At 47.1% G+C, this 23,372-nt stretch overlaps 1 protein-coding gene and 2 pseudogenes across 1 annotated transcript; 1 reads left to right on the forward strand and 2 right to left on the reverse strand.

The window, feature by feature from the left end:
- The window catches only part of LOC131570213 (uncharacterized), a 1,483,036-nt pseudogene that overhangs the window by 1,055,602 nt on the left and 404,062 nt on the right, over positions 1-23,372 (reverse strand).
- LOC131570235 (zinc finger protein 271-like) overlaps positions 1-23,372 on the forward strand; it is a 558,758-nt pseudogene that overhangs the window by 177,296 nt on the left and 358,090 nt on the right.
- LOC131570248 (cytochrome P450 2C9-like) lies at positions 1,944-7,566 on the reverse strand. The gene is made up of 9 exons (XM_058822610.1): positions 7,371-7,566; positions 6,875-7,037; positions 6,260-6,409; positions 5,796-5,956; positions 5,221-5,397; positions 4,580-4,721; positions 4,079-4,266; positions 2,791-2,932; positions 1,944-2,513 (listed from the first exon to the last, which is right to left on the reverse strand). Exons 1-9 carry the CDS (start codon positions 7,548-7,550, stop codon positions 2,332-2,334), a joined length of 1,485 nt encoding a protein of 494 aa, XP_058678593.1. The 5' UTR covers positions 7,551-7,566; the 3' UTR covers positions 1,944-2,331.

A 23,372-nucleotide genomic window follows, 5' to 3' on the forward strand; every position in this document is an offset into this window, starting at 1 on the left:
GAGGCTCCAGTGCCCTGAAGCCCAGCTTCCCAGGTGTGTGCCAGAGCCTGGATGTTCTGGGACCTAGACAGTTTGTCTGAGTCAGCCCAAGAGAAATGCCATCATCTTTTCCACTTTGCAGGTCCTGCATGTGTTAGCAGGAAAAGAAGTTAATCCTAAAAGGAGCACTAACCCTGACATTGGGCAGTCTGCTGTTATTGCACGCAGAGATTTTCCACAGAGAAGCATGAAATGGTGAGTGGGAGTTGGGTCTTTGGATGGGAGCAGCAGGGAGAGGTCAGAAAGGAGGAGAGGTGAGGCACTGGACCACCTATCTATTGGTTGGAAAGCTCCTTGGGGGTGTTTAACCTCCCGTTCTCTGCCCCAACCACAGCAATCAAATTCACTCCTTCATTAGCTCTGCCCTTCCTTACCGTGCAAGAGATGGTTTCAAATACCTGCTTGGATTTTAGCATCTGCCCTCAGCCTTTCTGTCCTAGAGGTATTGTTGGGTCTTAGGGCACTTGGAGGAAAGAGGAGGTTGGTGCCCTAGATTATGAAGCAGACCTCTGCAAGGTTATTCTTGTGAGTGGGTGTCAAGAGGATGCTGTTGCATTATTGCATCCAGCTTAGGATATGTTGAATATTATCCCAAATATTATCCTTTGTGTGATTGGTTATCCCCTGAGCACGTTCTGTGTTCCGGAGCTCTTTAGGAAGAGAACATTTTCTCACTGCCCTGTGCTTCTCATGCAGTTGTTGGTGAATTGTTGAAAGATGTTGTTTGTCATGGCTTTGTTCATTGCCTCAGATGAATCAGCATGCCAGTGGGCAAGAAGGACATGAATATGAATCATCCCCTCCAAGACCTCCAGATGTAAGCCATGTTTAACTTGTTCTGACCAAAGCACACATGCTGCTGGGTTGCAGGACTGACTCTAAGGGCAGCCTTAGACTAATGGAAACCTCAAGGTAATCTCCTCCCCACTGTGCCTGTGCCTCATACGTGACTGCTGTTTCTGCTTGCACACCTGTCCATTAGATGCAATCCAGATGAGCAGTCAGCAATGGTTTGCCATTGTTTTAGAGTACACAAGCAATAGAGCTGCAGTCCTCATGGGAAAAATTTGAGGGACAAGGAGGGATGGACCTGAGCTGTGGGCAAATGTGATATCTCTATCAAAGTAATTCTAAACATTTCCAAAGGGAGGTAGGAATGTGGCCAGCGAGCTTCTGCCACAGTGGGAATTCTTGCACATTGTTTTCTCTGCAGTACTCACATGGTCTCTGAGTGCCTTGTGAGAACCAATCACAGAAATTATATTTTGCCACTATGACTTGTATGACCATGATGCAGGGGACAAGAAGTATCTATGTAAATGAAGATCAAGACAAACACAACAAACTGAACACAGACACAACCAAAGGCCACAGGAACAAAGAAGCCTAGGAGAAAGTAATCTGTGGTGGAATATTTTTATGAAAACCATCTGGCCTCTTACTGAAAGAATGGCAGCAAATTGTAGCTGGAGGCAGAAATAAGAGACACTACCCTTTTCCTAAATGAATTCATTTTAATAAAGAGCATCTAAATCCCTGCAGTGATACTGATGGTGGAAAAGAGGTGCCAGAGAGTTGGTTGCAGTCTCCAATGCTCAGGTAAGTGATCTCCTTGCAACAGGCTGCAAAAATAATGAATGCATTCTTTTCATTAGGCAGACAGGCTGCAGGACACCCTTCCCCTCCAGCACCGTGAGCCTTCCCGACTTGTGGTGTGCTGTGACTGCTCTGGAGCTCCCTGCAGGCAGCAGCAGGGAGCACAGTGGGTGACAAAGGCAGGATCCTTGCCCAGGAGGGACAGCCCTTCCCACAGGGTGCTGCCCACAGGCTCTGCAGACCTACTGTGCAGTGCAACAGCTGATGTGGGCACTGCCCCAACCCAAATTAAATAACAGCTCAAACCGTCATAAACAGATTTTTGTTTATTGGATCATGAATGTACACGCATGCAGCACTATCCATCTGCAAAGCCAGGTCTGGGAGGGACACATGCTGTGGGAGAGTCAGGGGAGCTGTGCTGGTGAGAAAACCAAGAGTGGCTGTTTGATGCAGCCACTGCACTCAATGATCCTGTGACAGAGCATCTGTGCAAGAGGCTGCAGTGTCAGCCAGAGCCTCCTGCAGTGTGGTGGAGTTCTGGGAGGCTTCAGAGGTCTCTGCTTTGTGCCTTGTGTTTGGACTGCCTTCCTGAAGGCCTGGTAAAGGTGGGCCAGTGCTCTTGCTGTTGGTTTTAGTAAAGAACATGTAAAAGAATAGCCAGTTTCAGGACACAGGAGAGTGGTTCAGTGCTTTTCAGCGGGGGACAGCACAGAGCTGGTAGGCAGGAGGTACATTGCCTGTCCCACTCAGAGTTGGGGTAATGTTGAGCTCCTGGGGGTTGACAACAGACTTCAAAGTAAAGTTCTGCAAGATGGTGGCTATGAGTAAGAATATCTCCATTCGTGCCAGGCCCTCTCCTGGGCATATTCGTTTTCCTGAAAGTGAAAGCAGCAAATAGAACTCAATGGGAGTTTCTGAGTAGACCTGAGTTTGTGCTAAGCAGCTGTGTCACACAGCTTTGTTTACTACACACAACCATAGCAGTGAGGCAACTGTCAGAGTTACCAAGGACATTTTCAAGAGAAGAATTTGTTTGCAAAAGACCCCTGACAGTTTGGATGGGTGTGTGAAGGAAGAACAGCTGGGAAAGACAGGGTGATCACCAGAGGAGGAGGCTGACAGAGAGTGGAAAAAAGCAAACCTGTGCCTTACCTGCTGAGAAGGGCATGAAGAATTTGCTCTTCTTAAAGCTGCCATTCTTATTCAAGAAATGTTCAGGATTGAACTCATGTGGGTTCGGAAACTCTTTACTGTCATGGAGGACAGAAGTGAGGACAGGGAAAATTGTGGTGCCCTGGAGTAACACAAGAAGAGCAGAACATGAAAGGCTGGCAAATGAGGTCACTCAATCTGACTGCCTGCCAAGTTGAGACTGTGCTTCCCTGTATAACCCTACATGTGCCTTTGGTTTCCCTTTGGAGACCCTTCTTTGGAGGAGGGAGATTTAGGGAGACCCTACTGAATGTCACAGCAGTTGGCTGCTCTTCCTGAATTCTCCCTGTCATCTCCAAAACATTCATTCTGGCCTTGCTCTGGTCAGCAGGGGATACCCCACCTAATTCTTCGCTTTCTTGGTGTTTCACAATAATTACTTTGTAGATGCACCATGTCCCTTCTTTTCTGTGAGTCCAAAATATCAAAAGCACACAAGGTTGTGGAAAAGAAGTTCCTGTGGAATTACCCTGTCCTCACAAATTTGTCCTGCCACAATCCTCTACCTTCCCACTTCCTGGCCAGCCATTGACAGCGGCTGGAGTATTCAGCAGCGATGATACAAGAGTTCTCTGCTGATGGCTAAGCAGTTCTCTGGGTCCTGCCTGATAATTTTGCACAGAGAGCTGGAAATCACTCCACCAGCAGCCCATGTACTGCTGTTTCCCAGCTGCCCACATTCACCCAGAAGAGCAACAAGCACTGCTGCAGTGGTCCAGGCCAAGCCAGGGCTGCTCTGGCCCACCAGCCTGTCTCTGGCAGTGGCCAGCAGAGACTGCCTAAGGAAGTATGCTAGAACAGAGCCAACAGGTTTGGCTTGTTCCATTTAATGCAAACATCACCTACAGCATTTTGTGGCTCAGTCTTTCTGTGCTCAATAACCAGCAACTGACTTTGCTCCCAAGCATGTGCCCAGGCTATCCTGGATGGTGGTGAGCTGCTCCTCAACTTTGGTGTCTTTTGTGTGCAGAATCACTGCTCTAGTTTGTGAACTTAATGTGCTTCTGCAAATATGTAAAGCTTCAGAGCAAGGGAACAAAAGTGTTGATCAGAGCTACTGTTTTAGTGTTGGCCCATGGAGCATCAAGAAGGGAGTGCAAGTCAGCTCCAGCTGCCTGAGGATAAAACCCTCAGAAAGGACTGGGTGAAAACAAAATCACGCCACAACAGTTCTAACTTGTGGCTTGTAACTGACAGCCTAAGAACTGCTGAACTGGAGGGAGCTCACCTTAGGAATGACGTAGTCTCTGAAGCTGGTGTCTTTGGTCACAGTGTGAGGGAGAGCCAGGGGGACAAGAGAGATGAAGCGCTGGATTTCATGGACCACAGCATCTGTGTAGGGCATCTGGGTCCGGTCAGCCACACAGGGTTTTCTTGATCGTCCTACTACCTGGTCAATCTCTTCTTGAATTTTCTCTGTCATGAGAGGCACAAATCATGAAATGGGTAAATAAAACCAAACCCATCTAAATAGGTTGCTGTAAACTAGTAACAAATCTCAGATGGCAGGAGCATTAAGTTGGTTTTGATGTTGACTGGAACACAGCTAACACTTTGCCCATGCAAAGAAACTTGCATTGATTTGGCTAAATAAAGATGTGGACACAGTCAGGTCTCAGAGAGAGAAAGAGAGAGAGATATGAAGGGAAAATCTGGGACGAGGATGTGGTGTTAGTCATGTGCCCAGCCCAGTGCAACAGCTAGAGAGGAAGAGGTCACAAACTGGTACCTTGTATCTTTGGATATTTGAGAAGAAGCAGGAGCCCATATCGTACAGTGATGCTTGTTGTCTCAGTTCCAGCAAGGAACAAGTCGAAAGCACTTGTTATCAGGTTCTTCATGTGGAAACTGGAATTGGGACGATCTTTCTCCTAAGGAAAAGGCTTTGTTTTTGCTCTGGCTGAGATGAGAGAAAGTGGCCCTTTCATGTGTCATCTCAGACCTTCCTTTTCTCCTAGAGCTGTGGCATTTCTCTGCTAAGGGGCCCCAGCCATCTGGGGCATTGCAATGCAGCCTTGAGCAGTAAACTCAATACCAACCTCCTTTTAGGCTGTGCACTGAATGGCACTCTACTGCTTGTCTGCTGTGTCTAATGCTTTCCAGTGAAAGAATTGCAAGACCAGACTGAAAAAGTCCCTGTGTTTTGGTGAAAGCAGAGGGAGCTCTCGCTCTCCAAACAGTAGTGGTGGCTGGTGAGCACGCAGACCCAGAGCTATAAGCTCTAACACAGGCAGTATCTGGGATATTGTTGCTGTTTTCCCATTGCACAGCTGACTGGGAAGGGGTCATCCCCATGTCTGTGTTACTTATGAGAGGGAAGGACTTAGCATAGGTGTGTTTGGAGATAAGCTGGGGCCATCTTCTCCTTACCTCCTGCATTTTGCTGAGGAAACAGTCGATGAAGTCCTGAGGGGAGTTGGGATCTAGGGAGGCTTGGTGCAACTTCACCTCCTCTGCTACAAAGGCTTTTAGAGCATCAAATTCTCCAAATATATTGTTGTGTGGGCCAGGCAGGTAATCCATGATATTTGAGAACATCTGGTAGAGCTGGAAGGAAAGAAACAGGAAGGTCCCTAGTATGACATTTGCCCCATCCTTTGATACTAACCAAATGCCCAGAAAAGCCACAACCCTGTCAACTGAGCCAAGCAGAAGGACCATGAGGCTGAGCAGTCTGGCAGGACTTGCATAGTAGTAGTAGTAGTAGCAGTAACCTTAGAAGTGGAGAAGAAAGTTGTCCAAGGCTATTGGAAACTATTGTACTTAGCTGGCAAAGCCAATTCCAGCTTTGGCGAGGGAGTTTCTTGCTCTTGAATGAAATGCCTTCAGTGCAGCAGAGCATTGATGGGGTCCTACTTAGAAGACTGAAATGGAACTTCATTGGGAAGGAGGCCTCCTGCTTCCCTGGGAGAATGTTGCCACTGTGAAATGCCTACTGAACCTACCTGTCCCCAGCGGGAGTTGATCATCTCAAAGATGTTGTTCACGTTGTCCATCAGAGCCAGGAACTTCTTGTCTTTATAATCATATCGTTTCCCAAAGACAATGGAGCATATGACATTGGAGACAGAACAGCTCAGCATGAAGGTTGGGTCAAAAGCTCTTCCTGTGATTTCAGAAACATTACAGACTATTAAAAAACCCCCATGAAATGTTGTATGTCTACTTATGGCTACTGTGGGTAATCTGAACTCCAGCTGTTAGTGGAAATATCAGATCAGTCTCTGAGTGACACAGAAGGGTCCTCCAAACAGAACAGGACATGATCACAAAATTATTTCGGCTTCATAATGAGGGGTGGCTGGTGCATGGACCAAATCCGTAGGAACTTCATTCCATGCTAAAGAAGTGAGCTCCCTTAATAGAGCCTATTTTTTCAAACATAAGATATATTAAAAATGGACTGTACCCTTTGTTTTGTTGATCTCTTCCAGCAAGTAGTCAGATTCCTCCTGTATCCTCTCTTCAATGCTCCTCTTCCCCATTCCAAAGTTCCGCAGAGTGGTGAGAGAAAACCGCCGGACTTCTAACCATAGCTCATTGTTGCTAAAAACAATCCCTGCAGAAGAAGAAAGAAGAGGAAAGACATGTCCTGGGCATGCTGGCTGTGAGATGAACAGTGGCTCATGGTGACAGTGAATCCTGTCCCTGGAGAGCACTGACATGGCAGCGTCACAGCGTACTGTGGTTCTGTGGTCCAACTGCCTGCTTTTGGCCTTCTCCACTACATGCCCAACATCCTTGTGAATAATTCACACTCACCCATACACAATTTCCCTTGCTGCAGCTGCTGGCTGCTGCCCCTTGCCATTTCCCTGCCCATCTTTGAGAGCAATCTGGCTCCCCTTCTCTGCCACCTCCCACCCTCTGAGTTGCAGTAGCCTTCTCTGGCTTCCCCTCTCCAGGTGGATTGCACCCACCCCATGCAGTTTTCCCTCACGCAAGGTACGCTCCAGCTCTAATCTGGATCACATCCACAATCCCTTCCCTTCTCCTTCAGAAGGAGCTCAGTCAGCAAACATACCTAATCCATTGTTAGCCCGGTCTCCAATTGGCATGTGTCCCCTGGCAGCAAACTCATCTGCGCGATCGACCAAGGCTTCTTTCACCACATCGTATCCATGCAGCACCACCACTGGGTCAGAGCCCAGGTGCACTGTGAACACAGGTCCATACTCTTCACTGAGCTGTAAAAATGCAAGAGAGAACATGGCCATGGAGCAAATAGTGAGGAAGAGTGGGAAAGTCTCCTTGCTGCTGCCTCCCACAGCAGGCAGTTAGCCTCACACATTGGTAACATCAAGATTTGGGTCTCATGATAAATGTGGCTGTGCAGATGGGTCCCACTTATCAGGTCCTAAACAACATGGCAACAGCAATGAGGGGAAGCAGCTGCAGTCCCCATGACTTTTCTGCTCCTCTGGAATTGCAAGTCATTGAGCCATAGCCACAGGCTGACCCCACACACAAGTCCCACAGATTTCTCACCCAAAGCAGAACAACAGAAGAAGTGGCCTTACCTTCTGGAGGGTTTTGGCCAAGTTACTTGGTTTCACCTGCAGCAAGTTGCCTAGAATGGGAAGGGGAGCTGGTCCTGGAGGCATCTTCCCCTTCCCAGACCTTCCTTTCCATGCTGCAAAGGAGAGCAGGCAGGCAATGCAAACCAGGAGAACAATAGTGGCTCCTCCCAGGAGCTCCATTTTCGTCTGTGGCTCAGGAGGGAGTGACTCTGGCTGTCAGTATCTGAGTTTATATCCCAAAGGTCTGTGTTAGTTCAAGAGCAGGTTTTGAGTCACATGGCTGAGTCAGTCAATATTTACTAGTCAATCATTTGTTAGATTGCCCTGTGTTATGAAACTAAGACTTTTATTGGTATTAATTATTCATTGAAGTCACACCTTATCTCAAACAACTGCAGAAGCCAACAGAGATTAGGAAATCTGTACTGTGCTCACAAAATTTGTTTTCTTTTTCTTTTATCTAGACTTAATTGTTAAAGAAATCATGGTAGGGGGACAGTGTCCTTCTGAGGCACTCACAGATATTCACTGTCACAAGAACATCTTCCAAGTACTTCAGTGACATTTGGGTTTTCTGCTCTTCTGTATTGATTGTGCAAGCCCTCAGTGCTGTGAGCCATCCTTCATTGTTCCTGAAATCTTCCTGATGTTATTAGTAAACTTCATACTGCATGTTATTTGCTAAAGGACAAGCCATTGTGTTTTCCTCAGCAATTGCACAGCAATAACCCCAGTCCCTCTCCCTAGGGGTGTCTGGCCTCACAAGAGAGGAGAGTATAAAATATCTATCCAGCAAGGCTAGAAAGGTCTCCAGACGTGACAACAGACAAGAAGGGACTTGCTGGGTGAGACTAAATGAAGATGTAAGAAAAGAGGACAAAACCTTGAGACTCTGACCTCCTCAAGGGCTCCTAGAGGAAAAAAAGAGAAAAGTACAGAGAAGAGAGAAACCCAGAACTTGAAAGAGTCTCTGGGAAATGGCTTCCCAAGCTAGGACAGAGATGTACTTGTCCAAGGCTGGTATAGGCCATTGCAATCTGGCAACTTGTCCTTGCACTTACCAAAGCAGCTCACCCAACCTACAGCTGGAAGCTGGCACACACAGGTTCTTGTTTTCTTGATGTCAGACTCCTCTATGAGGAACTAGTGCTCTGGAAGTTCCCTAGGTGCTCTGGGAGGCAGCAGAGCGTGTCGGCTGTGTTGCAAGGGCTTAAAAAAGAGCTGGAGGCTTCCTGCCCAAGACTGCCCAGGGCCTGCGTACCAGTGGGGTCCCAAGAGCAATGGCAGGGGCTGGTAGAAAACCCTTGCTGCTGTGCTCATCTTGTTCAGTCGGACCTTAACCCTCTGTCTCTCCTGAACTGTGACACATTTGCAGGCAAAACTGATTAGAAGGTTTTGCAAGGATAGGGGATGTGGGACTTGGTGGGAATTAGCAAGAGGCCTGGCTGAACTGAGTGCTTCGTTGGGGCATACTGTGTTTACTGCACAGCAGTGTGTTAAGGTGAGTTTCCCTTCCACTCAGAGGAGCTAGTGAAGATCTCCATCCCTTACAAAAGTTTTTGTACCTTCGCTACAGAAGGGAGTTCTAAGTCATCCTTGTTCTTTTGGATGGGTGCAACAATTTTCTAGTTGTTCATTTTAAATCTTATTTTACTTCTTCGAGAGCCATACTCAATTCTTTGGTGGAAAAACCAAACTGCCAACAACTTTTGGCTAGTTGCTGGTCTGCTGGGCAGAATTCCTGCATCAGCTCAGATGCTGCCAGGGCAGTTTATGGAAGTTCATGTAGGTTCATGGACTTTCATCTACTGAATGTAAAGTTTATGAGAGTTTGCACTTTGACATGAGGTAGCTGCCAGCTAGCAGCGTTCATGACCTTACCACCTTGTCTACAAAGTTCCCTGTTGCCCATGGCACTCATTGATCAGACTAGTGGTCCACAGAGAGGTTTTCTTCACCTGCCTTCATCCTCTGCATGTCCTTCCTGTCTGTGGTGGTCTTGGCTGCTGTCTAAACTGGTGATTACAACTGGGTCACTGGAATGCATGAGAATGATCCAATGGGTGAGGAAAAGATTTCTGAGGAAGAGAGACTTGCTTGTTTCATTTCAGCTAGGCTGCTTTCCACTTTCCATTTTCCATAACAACTTTCAAACAAAGCATTTAATTTCCCTGAAGTTCAGGCTCATCTGAGGAGCCTTCCATCCCTACATGATCAAACACAGCTATTTGGTGTTTGTGTAGGAACTGGGAAAGGGCAGTTACCTGAAACTGTTCGCAGCACAGGTACTCCTTGGCAGATCTACAGCACTTCTGGGGTTCTTTCATGTAGAATTATTCTTCAAGTCCATGTAGACATTTTTTTTTATTATCAGAAGTATTGATGGGTTAATGTATAATAAAAATACTTCCCTATAGCTCCAAAGTACTTTACTGATTTTTACCCAGCTATCAGCAGGTAATGCAGTCAAAAGAAGCATTTGGCTGTCATACAGTGATGATGTGATTGGGGCATACACAGTTCATACAGGCTTTTAAAGAGATGAAGCCTCCCTCCTTGCCGAAGTCCAAGTGTTTTCCCTGGTGTCTCTACTCTGTTGCTGCCTGGTGCCCTGGCAGGCACTGTGGGGAGCACAGTTGGTTCATGAGGGCAGCTCAAGCCTCAGCTACGCAGGCAAGTTGCCAAGATCCATTGCCTCCATCGCCTGTTGCGCACAGCTGCTGACAAGGTCTTACACTTTGTGGAGCAGCCATCCTGGCTGGTGCATGAAATTAGCAGAGGTAGGCACAGTGACCTTCTTGACCAGCTGGGATCATGGCATCTTGCACAGGTGTGCAGCAAAGATGGGCTGTGGGCTGAGGTGGAAGGGCAAAGGAAATGCCTCCCTCAGACTCAGCTGCTGCCCACCCACCATGCCTGTGGTGAGGGCTGGCTGGGGCCAGGGTACTGATGCTGTACGGTGCTGTGCAGACATCCAGGAGCTGGAGGATCTGCTAAAAGGCAGAACTGTAAGGACATTCACAGTTTCATGGCATGAATGCAGAAACATGCATGGAAAGATGGACTATGAGGCATTCGCTTGGTGTGGCTGCCTGATGTGTGGCTGGGGAGGAGACTCTCCATGACACCTTGCACTTACAGGCAGGCAATGGCTGCTGGCGGACAGTTTTCTCTGGGATCACAGAAGCTCCCCTTGCCTGTGTTTCAAGCCCATCTCAGGGGCCCACCTGCCACTTTTTGGGGGTAGGGATCCCAGAGAGCATCCTGCCACTTAGCAGCCAGGTCTGAACCAGTCCTGCAACCATCCCCACACAAACACACTGCAAACAGGGCTGTAAGTCCACAACCAAGAGTGTTTATGGGGAATCACCACTGTTTAGGTTTGCAAGGCCTTCTGAGCTCCATGATTTCTCACAGATTTTATGTGGAGGGCTCTTTCTGTGCTTTTGTGTCAGCACCCTGTGTCTGGCATTTGAACACGTATAATCTTTAAAAGAATAAAAGAGCATTGTCACTGTTTCTTGCACTCATGCCATGTATTGAGCAATTAGAGCAGCAATAGGGTGCATGGGGAGAAGCAACCAGATTTCCTATGTGTTCCAGCTGTGGGAGGAACTCAGGGTAGGAAAGAAGCTTTGAAGACCCTCCTGGGGCTCTACAGTATGAATACAGACCCATCTCTTTACATTAGTTCAACTCTTGCCCTTTGTTTTTCTTCAAAGAGCACCATCAGACTCCGCTGAGTTCAGGTGAGGGCAGTGGAAGGTGTTAAACTGCTGGGCTGTGTCCACCTGGGCACTTCAGGAATTTCTGGTCCCAGCTGGCTTCACAATTTAAAAGGACTAGGCTAAGAGCCTAGCAAGAGAGCAGGATGGTTGTTGTAGAGTGGTCTTGGGCTGCATCAGGAGCTATGCTCTTCTGGGTGTTTCTTGGCCCCCTGACTTTGGTTCTGGGGGCTGCTATCAGTGTTTTTTCTGATCCTACCCTGCTGACTTGTGGCCAGAAAAGCTTACAGCTCACCTTACCACAAGGCTGGGAAGGGAATATTTCATTTGCGCTGACTACATGGGGTGAGGCAATATCAAGAGGCATTTTTAGCCATATCTTTGCCCAGATGCAGAGGTGCATGGAAGGAGGGGAAAGGAACAGATTTTGATGTGCAGTGCTGTTGTACTTTACTGAAGTTCTGTGCATGTTGCATCATCTGGGGGATGTTTATATGACACAGCAGTCAAGGACTTGGTGAAGTGCTGTGCCTGGATCTAGATGCCTTGGCTGCTGGATACTCTCACTGCTGTTCCAGACCCTAATATTGTCTAGGTCCCTATTTCCTACAGAAAGGTAGGATTGTAGTGGGTCTTATCTGAAATGTGGGACTCTGAAGCCCCTGCTGCTGTGTCCTCTTTCCCTAGATACTGAAGGGAAGGCACATGCTCTGCAGAATGACTTTGGCTGTGGGCTCTTGGTATCTGGGACTCCAGAAGGCTCCAGGAAAATACAAGTCTTTTATGCAGGCTGTTATGTCTTTGAGTGGGTGAGGGGCTTTAGGGATTCTGCTGGGACTGTAACTACTGCTGCTCTGGCTGTCCTGACTGGTGTGGCTTTTCCCTAGGATCACAATTACTTTATACTGGTTGGGCTTGAAGGAATAGATGCTGCTGGGCAAAAGGTTCTTCATGAAGAGACTCTTGTTCAGGTGCCCTGTGGACCTTCCTGGTAAGATACAAGCACCTGTCAGAATCTTCTGGTGATCAGTACCATTCCTTTCAGATGGCTGCTCCTAGTCAGTTTGGGGGCTAGGAAAGGGGACTTACGGCTGGGCAGAAATCTCCATGAAAAAAGATTTGGACATAGGGGCCACCAAATTGCTAAGGACTTGTGCCTCTCTGCAGGGTCAGCAGGTGAATATGTACATCATGTCTCCCAGCCATATTCTGGCTACATGAGTTCAGCATGTTCAGTGAATTAACTGGAGACTAGGTACAATGGTTTTCTTAATTACCACGAGTCAATCTAGAATGCCTTATCTTGACAGATCCAATGTAGGTCCAGTTTCCTGTACATGGCCTCAGGGGAAGTCCCTGCTCCATGGAAATGCAGGTCTCTCCTGAGCAGGGTTCCCTGCCAGATCCAGGCCATGTGGCTGACCCTCACCTAACTCTCACTTCCCTTGATTTGTATGCAGAATCACCAGGACACCTTCAGCCTGTGTCCTTCATGTCTTTGTCCCCCTGCTCTTGTGCTTTATCTGCAAAGACCTGCTGGTTTTTCCAGCCCTGGATGCTCCAAGCACCAGTGTCTGTCTGGCTGTTCACAGCCAGGACCGGCTGCCGTGTGCCTCCCTGCCCATCAGCCAGGGAGACTGTGAAGCACGAGGCTGCTGCTATGACCCCAGAGACCGGGTGAAACCTTGCTACTTTGGTAACACAGGTAAACCTGAGCACCTGTTCTCCCTCCCTCCTGAGCTCCTGCAAAACAGGATTTCTGATTTTACTGGCAGGGCAAGCCAGTGGTGTGTACCACTCCTGCAGGTGGCTCAGGGCCATGTTTTTGGCTGCCAGGAATATCATGTCCCAGTCAAGTGTCCAGCATTTTCCACTCTATTGCAACACACCTGGTTTTATGCCCAGGATCGGTGTTGTTGTTGGAACTGGCTGCACTTGTCTTGCCATACTTAGCACTTGTTTTGTGGGTTAAAGGCAGGACATCTTGCAGGACTTGCTGGTCTTGTCTTGGTTGTGATTTTAGAGCATCCTTCCCATCTCTCTTATCTCTGAGGCTGATTCCATCTTTTTCTCCAGTGACAGCTCATTGCACACCAGATGGCCAGTTTTCCATTGCTGTTTCTCGAGATGTCACCCTGCCACCTGTTGCCCTGGGCTCAGTGCAACTGGCCAGTGGACACAGTACTGGCTGTGTCCCTGTCCTAACAAACAATGCCTTTGTTGTGTACCAGTTTCTAGTCTCTGCCTGTGGCACTACTTTTCAGGTAAGAGCTGCAGCTGTTGCTAGGCTGGAAGAGCTGGAACAGCCTGCCATGGCTTTGGCTGCTCAGTGGACATCCTACAGACTTGCACACACCAAATGCTGTTCTCCAGCCTCATACTGATCCAACCTGACTTTACCACAGTGATGGTTCCTATCTGTCATTCCAGATGAATGCAGACCAGGCCATATATGAGAATGAGTCAGTGGCAAGCAAGGATGTGAAGACTGGGAGCCTTGGCTCTGTCACTAGGGATAGCACTTTCAGGTATTACCCTGGGGCTGATGTTGCTGGGTGTCCCTGGGTTCAATGTCACTAGAGAAATTCCTGCTTGTCACAACCTCTGATTTCACATGAGGGCCCTGGAGTAGGTTAAAGACCAGTGTATCTCTAATTAGTAAGAATAAAGCTGGAATTGATCAGTAACAATCTGCAGATTCTCAAATCTAAACCCTAAAGAGAATTTCAAGTACTTGTTGAAAGGAAGTGACAGAAGAAAGGGGATATAAGTAATTAAAGCAGGTGATAGGTTGCCATATTAGAGAAAGGGGATATCAGAGTGGCTTGTCTTATTTGCCTGATTTGGAGATTTCCTTTCCCACCAGGCTATATGTCCGATGTACTTATTCCATCAGTGGGAGCTCTGTTCCCTTGAGTGTTCAGGTCTTTGCATTGCCACCACTCCCTGCTGTGTCCCAGCCAGGTCCTCTGTGTTTGGAGCTGTGTGTTGCTTCAGGTAGGAGAGGTTTTCAGGACCTGCTCAAGGCTCTCGGAGCAGGGCTCTGGTCTCTGATGTCTAACAGTGGAGTATTGATGGGTTAACCCAGCACTGCTTCCCTGCCATGGTGGGAACTTACTGATATGGCTCTAAAGGATGCCTATTCCTGCTTCTTGCTGCTCTTAAATGGCTCTTGGGTTTCTTCTGTCCCAGATGGAAGCTATACTTCCTACTATATGGACAGTGACTATCCTGTTGTGAAGGCTCTGACAGACCCTGTTTATGCAGAGGTCAAGATCCTTCAGAGGACAGACCCAGACCTGATTTAGTTCTGCACCACTGCTGGGCCAAGCACCAGCCCCCAGCAACAGCAGCAGTGGCCAATTTTGGTGGATGGGTAAGTGACTTGTAAAAACTTTGGGTCGATGGAATAACTGGTTCTTTTTCATTGATTACCTTTGCTCCTCAGGTGCCCTTAAGCAGGCGACAACTATCAGACATGGCTGATGCCTCCAAGTTTCACCTCAGGACTACTGTTGCCCTCTCATTACCAGGGTTTCACTCTCTACACATTCACCTCTGTGGACTCCACTTCCCATGAGAAACTCTCTGGGCTGGTAAGATCCTGTCCTGCCTGCCTAGTTTCATACTGAAGTAAAATGTGTGAACAATAAGAACCACTTCATGACTATGAGTCTCTTGGCCTCCTTGGGGGAATGGGGCCAAGACTAGGAAGATCCCCTGCTGAAATAGAAGGGGAGAGGTTAATGCCAAAAACCTCATTCCCTGAAGTGAATGTGGTAGAAGTAAGAGACATCACTTTTGGAGTGTGACAGAAAATGTAACTACTAGAAGGATAGTAGTGTACCTAAGCAAGTGCTAGTTTGTCTGGTGAATTAGCTTAGGATGTGTGCTCTAGCTACACTAATCAATATTATCTAAACTACATTTCTTGCCCAAAATTACTTGGAAATAAACTTTGAGTACATTTTTAAGCATCTGGGCTCTGAATCTCATTGAGCCCCTCCAATTAAGTCACATGAAATTCACCCTGCCATCTACTGTTTGCTTAGCTCTCCTGGCATCGACTAATACCCAAAATTGGTCTCGGCTGTACTTAACAAGGTTCCCAGTGAAGTGGTGCCCGGGCAGCAGTATTGCAGGTGTCAGGGAGAAGTGCTGTAATGCCGAGCTTGAAAGTGTATGGTGTAAAGGTTTCAAAGCTGCCTCGGAGCGGACAGCAGAGGGCTCCAAGGCTACGGGCTGGGTGTGAAACAAGCCGAAGAGACCTTCCTGCTTTCCCCCTTAAGGACCAGGCCCATGGTATGGAGCTACCTCTCCTCTTAGCAGCCCATATGGTGCTGTCGCTTTGAATTTGTCCCTAAAACAGTGTTGAAAGAGATATTCTTGCTGACTGCTGAATGGCACTTGCAGAACACCAAAACTTTATCTTCATTCTGCTGTTTCTCAACCCCAAGTGAGTAGGCATGGGACAGGCTAGAACTTGGGAGGCAGCAGAGCTGACTCAAAGTGGCCAAAGGATTGTTTCATGCTGCATGATTTTATGCTCAGCAGTGTAAACTTTGGGGGATTTCATCTTCCAGCATAGCTGATGCCCCAACTGCCTGGGCACTCACCTGCCTGTAGGAGGAGAGCAGGTGACTTGCTTTTACATCACTTGTGCTTTAGGTCTTTTCTTCCCTCTCCTCCTCTCCTTCACTTCTTTAACTGTCTTCTCTCTCCAGCTACAGGTTTTCTTGCTTTTGCTCTTCCTATTCTTTTTCTGCCCTGCTGGGGCAGAGTATGGGGAGTGAGTACGCAGCTGTGTGGGCGCTTAGCTGCTGGCTGGGGTCAGTGCAGCACACTAGGATATCACCAGGCCCCAGACAGTGCCTGAGGGATTTCAGGCTGTTCCATTTCTCTCTAGGTGTACCTGCACTGCAGTGCTTCCGTGTGCCACCAGTTTGTAAAGGAGTCCTGCATCCCTTCTTGTCCTTCCAGAGTCAGTAGGTGCCCTGGCCTTCTGCTCCCTCGCCAAGGGGCAGCAAGGGCCTAGTCTCCAAGCTGGGGAGGAGGAGTCATGTAGCCCATGGAGTAATTCCCTTAAGGCATGGACATCTTGAGAAAGCATTTCCTGCTCCTTTCCACTGACCGAGGGCTCTTCTTATGCCAAAAAGTCAGAGGTCTTCATGGCCTCTTAGCTTTATGTGGGCTCACATGGAAACCATGCCTTCAGCACTTTCCGTGTGTTGGGAAGCTGACCTGGACAAAGTTTGCTGACCTTCAGAACTCTACCTCTTCTTACCTACAACCTTCATGTTGCTCTGTAGGGGGTAAAAGGGGTGCTGAGCCTCCTTTTCAGGAAGGTCCTTCCCATGTCTCCAGCAAAGGCCCTGTATTTTCCTCCAGCATGAGCTAAGACAGGACGCAGCCAAGGATGGCCTTGGTAAGAGTGGTAGCAGGGCAGGGGAAGGGGCCTGGTCTAAGGCTTTTCTGCAGAAAAGCTGAGTCCCTCAGGCATCCCTGTGCTCACTGGGAGCATTCATTGGGGTGTCTCTCCCCACAGGAGCAGCTGTGCATGCTGCAGCCCCCTGGGCTCTGGGATTTGCTGCTGTGGCAACTGGGACAGCTCTGTGTGTGGTGCTCGTGGTTTCTGTGCTGTGCCAAAGGAAGGTGTCAGCCATGCATGAAATCAATAGATTGCAATAAAGTGACTGTCAAACCAATTTGTTTGGTGGGACCCCTTCCCCTGGAGACCCTAGCTGTAAGAATTTATTTGCAAGGCAAAAACTACCCCAGTGGCTGTGCAAGCTTTCCAAAGGCTCTGAATTCATCTCACTCTGAAATTCTTCTGTGTTTGGTGTTACTTGTCTGCCATAGACAAACTGGAGACCTTGTCAAGGCCTGGGCTGCAGACTGAGGCAGGATTGCTGCTGGGAGATGTTGACATTTCTGTTAATGAATATAGTGACTTTCAAAAGTAGTGACCTAAGCTCCAAGCTCACTCAATGCAGATCCTGCAGCTGCTTCTCTGGAGATGCAGAGCAGTTATTTTGACTCTGCTGAGGAGCTGGGACTTGCCCACTTGTCCCTAAGTCACTAGGTAAGGTACGGCTGTGCTCATGTGGCAGGACTGGAAAGCAAGGATGCCAAAGCACTACACAAATGGGCCTTGCTAATGATGCTGTGCATGAACTTGCCTTTCTTGCCCTAGAAACAGAAAAGGGTAGGTGGCATTTTTCTGGTGAATGAGAACATGGAAACTTCATATCAACTGGAAAAAAAATAAAAGGGCCTAGGTGGTCAAAAATTCAGGGGGAAAAAAAATCTAACTTTACTTAGAGCTACTCTTAAGCTTTAATGTGAAAACAGGCGATTAGGAGTCTTCAAAGGTCTTGGATCAAGGCTAATTTGACATCGCTGTTAGCATACAAGTGCTTTTCTTAATTTTTAACTTGTTTCTTTTAGATGAGAAAAAAGCCTTGCCTTTTCAAACATCAGGGGCGGTTCAGTGTCCTGTTGTCAGTCCCAGCAGCTGGGCAGCATCCCTCTTGGCTTTCTGAAGTCCTGGCTGAAAACAGTACAGCAGAGCTCTCTGGGCAGTAGAGGGGAAACAGGACTCCACCTCCTCCTTCCTGCCCAGCCTGGGGCAGCTCTGGTGCTTGCACTTACACCAAGATCTGCTTAAAGCTGATGGGGTAGTCCTTGAGGGGAAGGAAAAATACTTTTCCCTTTTTTCCTTTAAGGCTTAATTATAAATTCTTCCTGTTAAGGGCAGGAGAGAAGCCTTAATTGTATTGCTTTGGGGCCTTTAAAAGGGAGGATTAGCACTTATATGTGGAAGAAAAGAACTGATCAGTAACTTGCTTGAGGCAGTAGATGTTGTTCTTTTTAATTAGGTTCTGTTGATCCTGTGTGATTGGAGCGTGTTAATGAACGGTGGGATCTGTGTTTTACCTCCTTTCCTATTCCAAGAAACTTCAGGAGTAATGTTATGTTTTTATTTTTCCAGTAGAAATGCTTTTCCCTGCTACTGTCAGGATAACCAGTGATCTTCTTGTGTGGTTTCAAAATCTAGCCAGATGAAAAGACTTTTCTGAGTTGTATGGTGGGAGGGAGAAGGAGATCATGGGCAGGAAAAAGACGTAATCTGAAGACAGGTCAAACAGCCTCTTACTTTGGAGCAGGCTTCTGGCAACTAAATGACCTCGGTACAGGTGGAGGTCTGTCTGGGAAAGCTGAGTGTCAGCTCATAATGTGCCTCATGACAAGTCTTTAGTAGCAGTCTGTAATGTTATTTAACTGGGCAGTTAGAGGAGTAATATAAACCACACCTCAGTGCACCAGGCAGGGTGCTCTGGCACTGGTCTTAACTGTGTGCGTGTGAGCCAAGACCTGAACACCTCCTGTTTGCTACTGGAACTTTCCTTTGCCCCAGTAAGGGAAACAGAAATAATTGCTTAGAGAGCTCAGATGACTATGGGGATGCTGAAGGGGCTGTGAGAGTCAAGCCTCTGCTGCCCTTTGTTGGGTTACTGAACCATCCCAAAGTGGCAGGGAGCTCTGGGTGTGTATTCTGTGGGAATTGCAGAGTCCCCTGCAGGCACCGTGCCTTTTGGTGCAGAGCTGTGCATAGGAGGCTGGTATGATTCTTAGTGTAGGGTAGTGTAGTGAAAGTTACAGAGACAGAACTTTTCTGAAACTGAAATAAAAGTGCTGGTTCTATTCAGGTTTAGAGGGAAGGTTCACAGGAGTTTGTATTTTTTCCCCAGCTGGTTCACCATCTATTTTAGATGGAGCTGTTTGATCTCTCTCTGCTTTGTGTTTCTTTCAGTTTCCCAAACAATAGGAGGAAGCTCTCCTGTTACATATGCTTGGGCCCCAACCAACCTTTTCCCAGCTGGAAAAATCACTCCATGTATTACAGAGGATTTTTTTTCCAGCTGTAATTATAAGATTCCCAGTTCCCTTATGCTTTTTGTAAGGTATGTAGAGGCTGTCTTAAGGGGAACAATAGGACATTCCTGAGTGCTTAAACAACTGCTGTTTCCCCACCATCACCCCCTCTAAAACTGGAGGAGGTCTTAAACACATTTGAGCTGTTCTGCTGGAAGTTACTGAGACCTCAGCTGAAAAAACATACAGGGAGGTGCACAGTTCCATGTAATGATCCTGCTTTGGTGACTAAGAGCCTGGATACCCAGGCTCTTCCTGTTACCTGATTACACGCACAAACACTACACATTCACCAGACTAGCTGGGAGGACTTGGCAAGTGCACAGGGAATATCTGTGCAAGCAGAACTGTCAGATGGACGTGCACAATACAGTTTAGTTCAGAGGCCAGGCTGCAGCCAACCTGCTAGACAAAGTTGCCCAAGGGAGGAGCATGGATCCCTTAATCGAAATAAGACCTCATACTTGACCCAAATATTCATCTACAACAACAAACGGTCCCACCCATAAGCACACACTCAGCAAACTTCATCTCTCCTTCCTCTGACAAAACCATCCAGCTGATCCTGACCGTCCCATCCCAACACACATCAGGTACAATATGGTTGGTCCCACTGGAGGAAAGGTGGGAAAGTGGACAAAAGAGAACATTAGTGCTGACTGCAATGCTTAGGAGGGAGAAGAAAGACAAATAACTAGGCTATAGACAGCTCTGGCTAATTATCATCATCCCCTTGCCCTGCTGGGGAGAAGCTCCTTATTTTAGTGACCCTAATGTTTCCATGATTTTTACATCCAGTTGGGATCTGGGCACTAAGGAAGCACACACTACTGCTAGCCAGGACCAGCATATGCAATGGAAATAAGGTAAGGAGTGGTCTTCTCCAGACAGCAACAACCAGAGCTAAAGCTTCTACCACCTCCTCCCAACACTAAGTGAAAATCTCCCAGAGTATCCTCTCACCTATACAACTGTGGTCAGGATCTCTTCAGAGCAGGAGAAGACAGCCCCAGCTTGTTCTGGTTTGTCAACCTTGTCTTCCTCATAAGATCTCTCATTCTCCTCCAAGCATGGCTCTCACTCTAGGGAGCAAAAAGAAACCACAACTTAAAAGACCAGAGGCAAGTTGCTGGCAAACTTCATCTGGTCAACACATGATGCTTTGGGATATTCCAGGGTGGTGGGAAAAGGGAAATTTCTTTATTTCAGACAGATAGGGGTCAGGGCCCACAAAAGAATTTTTAACGCTGCAGTGATGCCCAGTGGCCAGTCTGTACCTGTATATGACAAGGAGACAAGATTGATGAACTCTGAGTAATACCATCTTTTTCATATTTTGCTTGCTAACATTTCTCTGCCTAGGACTCTGCTGTTCTTTCTGATCTAGTATTTAAGAGAGTGGGGTGCCCTCACTGGTGAATGCTGAGTAGCTGCCTAAGAGCACATTTTACTCTATTGTTATGCTATGCTAAAGGAGAAAATTAGTTTTGTTTCCTACCTACTGACCTGCATGCAGGGGGCCTTTACAATGAAACCCAAAAAGGCAGTTTGACTGTCTTATCCTTTCTACTAGGCCAGGTGCATTGGTATCGGGCCTTTTTTAAGGTGGTAGCTTTTGTGGAACACGAATTAGGAGATCAAGCCTTTGTTTCCCTGTCACTCAGCAAGCCACAGCTATTGGCCTTACATCTGAAATGCTAATAGAGATTATCAGGAGGTCAGGGAGTCTCAGGAGGCCATCTCTAATCTTTGGTCTCTCCAGCTTGGGCTTATCTGGACCCGTGAACTAAATGGAGCTCTGAATCAAAAAAATTAATTTCTTTTTTCCAATATTGTTTTAAATTTCCTAAAGTGATGACTGGAAAACCTGGAGAACAGAACAAAAATTATCATGTCCCAGAACTAACATAACGGAGAGAAATTATTCCCATTTCAGTGAATTTCTCAAATCATTGTCATGTTCCTGACATTGTTTTGCCCTGTCCCGAGGTTCCTCCTCACTGTGTGCTGGTGCTGCTGTGCCACCAGCAGAGCCATTACTACAGGAGTTGTGGCCACCTTGAGAGCACAACCTGGCAGCTGCCCAGCCACACTTACCAGCCCCAGCAATGCCTATTGCAATAGTTCTTCTTGGGAATCTGCAAAGTTTTCAGTTCAAAACTTCAGATGAGGCCATGGCTCAGCTGAGAACTGCAACACCTGATTCAGTGCTATTGAGTTAATTGCCTGTAAGCAAGACTGTTTACTCAAGGAAATAGCAAACCTCTGTGTTTACTGCTAGGATTAATGTATGCTGTTGAAGGGTTTTGAGGCCTCAGCAGTTAGTCCCTCGTTGTGCTGGCGATGTCTTGGACAAGCAAGCACTGCTGATACCGTTACAGCAGTGTGGTACTTTCCATTATCAATACCTTTGGGAGATGCTTAGCAAATCTGATGAAAGATGCTGGTTTTGGCCCATGGTATTATAGATTTCCCTGTAAAGAAAGGATGTGGAGCAGCAGTGTTCCCTTTGTGTCCCAGGATCAAAGCCATCATTTCTGTGGTGATGTCTGTGCACCTCTCAAGAACAGCATTGCGAGTATTGGGTATCTACAATCCTTGTGACCAGCTCTTAATACCATGCCAACCCCATGTTTTGGGGGTTGTGTCTTCCCTAGCCATGTCTGGGACATGGAAACCTTTCCATGCTCATAGTCTACATGGAGAGTGAACGTGGTTTGTAAAGGAGTCTTTGGACCCCTCCAAATTATGGATGGCAATCTTCATGTTTCATGGCCAGTGTTCCTCTTCAGTTCAGAGGGGCTATGACTGAAGAACAAAATGATGGAGAGCTGCTCAAATGTAGGAGATCCAGGCTCCACAGGATACCTGAGAGTGTCCAGTTTTTTAAACCACGCTGCAAGCACTGAATGTTACATCTGAGAATACAATTCCCCACTAAACAGTATGACACAAATGCATCTGAGAGGACACTGCTGAGAGACCTTCATAAGTACCAAAAAGATCAAAGTTTCAAATATTTAAATGAAAGCACAGTGCCTTTTATTTCAGTGGGAGCTGGGGAGAGGTCATGTACACCAGATGATTTTGCAGCTTGGAAGAGTTACTTTGAGCAATGACTCACAGTTGTAAAGCTTCAGGAAATGTGTTAACAATTCCCAGACTCTATGGAGGAGGCTGGATTCTTCTGAGTGTGAGAGATGGGTACATGGAAATGACAAGCTACTCTGCTCTGCAACCTGACTCAGAACTTGGCTTTGGCTCTGAGGAGGAGTCAGTCACCTACTGCAGATCCAGTCCCAGCAGGTGGGAGAGCAGCACCAGGGGAACAATGACGCTTTCAGGAGAATAAAAGACTCACCACAGCACAGCTGGGAAGAAATAGCTGAGTGTGATAAACCCTTTCTGTTCCTTTGGGGAGTGTTAAAATAAACAAAAAGGCAGAGGAGGAAAAAAGATGAAAATCTGGTGTGATGGCTGAAGAAGAGGTGGGGTAGAGTTTAATAAAATATGCAGGGACTAAAAAATGCTGATGGAAATGTTGGAAGACCCTGAAATTATCTGCAAATTTCAGTCAGATTTTCCAGCTACCTCTGGCTGATAAAAATGACAAATGGGAACACTGAAATGTTTTAATGTCAGAGATTTTTCATCTGTTAGCTTAGGAGCACAGGAAGTGAAAAAAAGCATGGAGCTGGGTCATGGTATTGCTGCTTCTCTTTCCCCTTGTGTCTGTTTTGTGAAAAATTCTGGGATTTTGACAGTTTGAAAACAGAAGGAAATGTAAGATCTTATAAATCAAAACACAATTGCTAAGGAGCTCTGTGGATTTTGTTTTGGTAGCATGAGGAGAGGAGATGCATTCTTGGGAAGTTTACAGCTTAGAGAAGAACAAATTACTGACTTAGAACAGGCCACTGTATGAGGTGAGAAGTGTGCTTTTTAACTCAAAGAGGCAAGCACATTTGGGAAACCAAATTGTATAATACCAGAAACTCAGGCCCAGCCTCAGGAAAGTTATCCCACTGTGGTGTGTGAGGCCTCCCTAAAGACCAGAGTGCCCAGTCCAGGTGGGTGCTGGATGTGGTAAATTGGCATCTTCCCACACACAGAACTTTCTGTTTGGGCCTTGAGTTTATTATTTAAGATGTATTACTCAATGGAAGATACTATGGTATCTGCTTTGGATACTATACTATCTGCTTACCTCTTTTATCTGACTCATCTTCTGCTCTTTCTGCAACCTGCACACTTGTTTTTGGAGACGCAGGTTGTGCTCCTGAAGCAGCCCAATCTTCTCAATCAGTTGGCAGATGTGTTCTAGGTATCCCAGACCAGATCC

This window comes from Ammospiza caudacuta, chromosome 33 (assembly GCF_027887145.1).
Source record: "Ammospiza caudacuta isolate bAmmCau1 chromosome 33, bAmmCau1.pri, whole genome shotgun sequence".
Taxonomy (NCBI): domain Eukaryota; kingdom Metazoa; phylum Chordata; class Aves; order Passeriformes; family Passerellidae; genus Ammospiza; species Ammospiza caudacuta.

Bases quoted from the DNA above. Each gene is read 5' to 3' on its own strand.
- LOC131570248 (XM_058822610.1), bottom strand. From the start codon at position 7,550: ATGGAGCTCCTGGGAGGAGCCACTATTGTTCTCCTGGTTTGCATTGCC. The intron at 5,957-6,259 runs GTACAGTCCATT...CTGAAATCACAG, and splicing joins AGAGATCAACAAAACAAAGG to GAAGAGCTTTTGACCCAACC. The intron at 2,933-4,078 runs GTGAGCTCCCTC...GTGTTACTCCAG, and splicing joins GAGACTACGTCATTCCTAAG to GGCACCACAATTTTCCCTGT.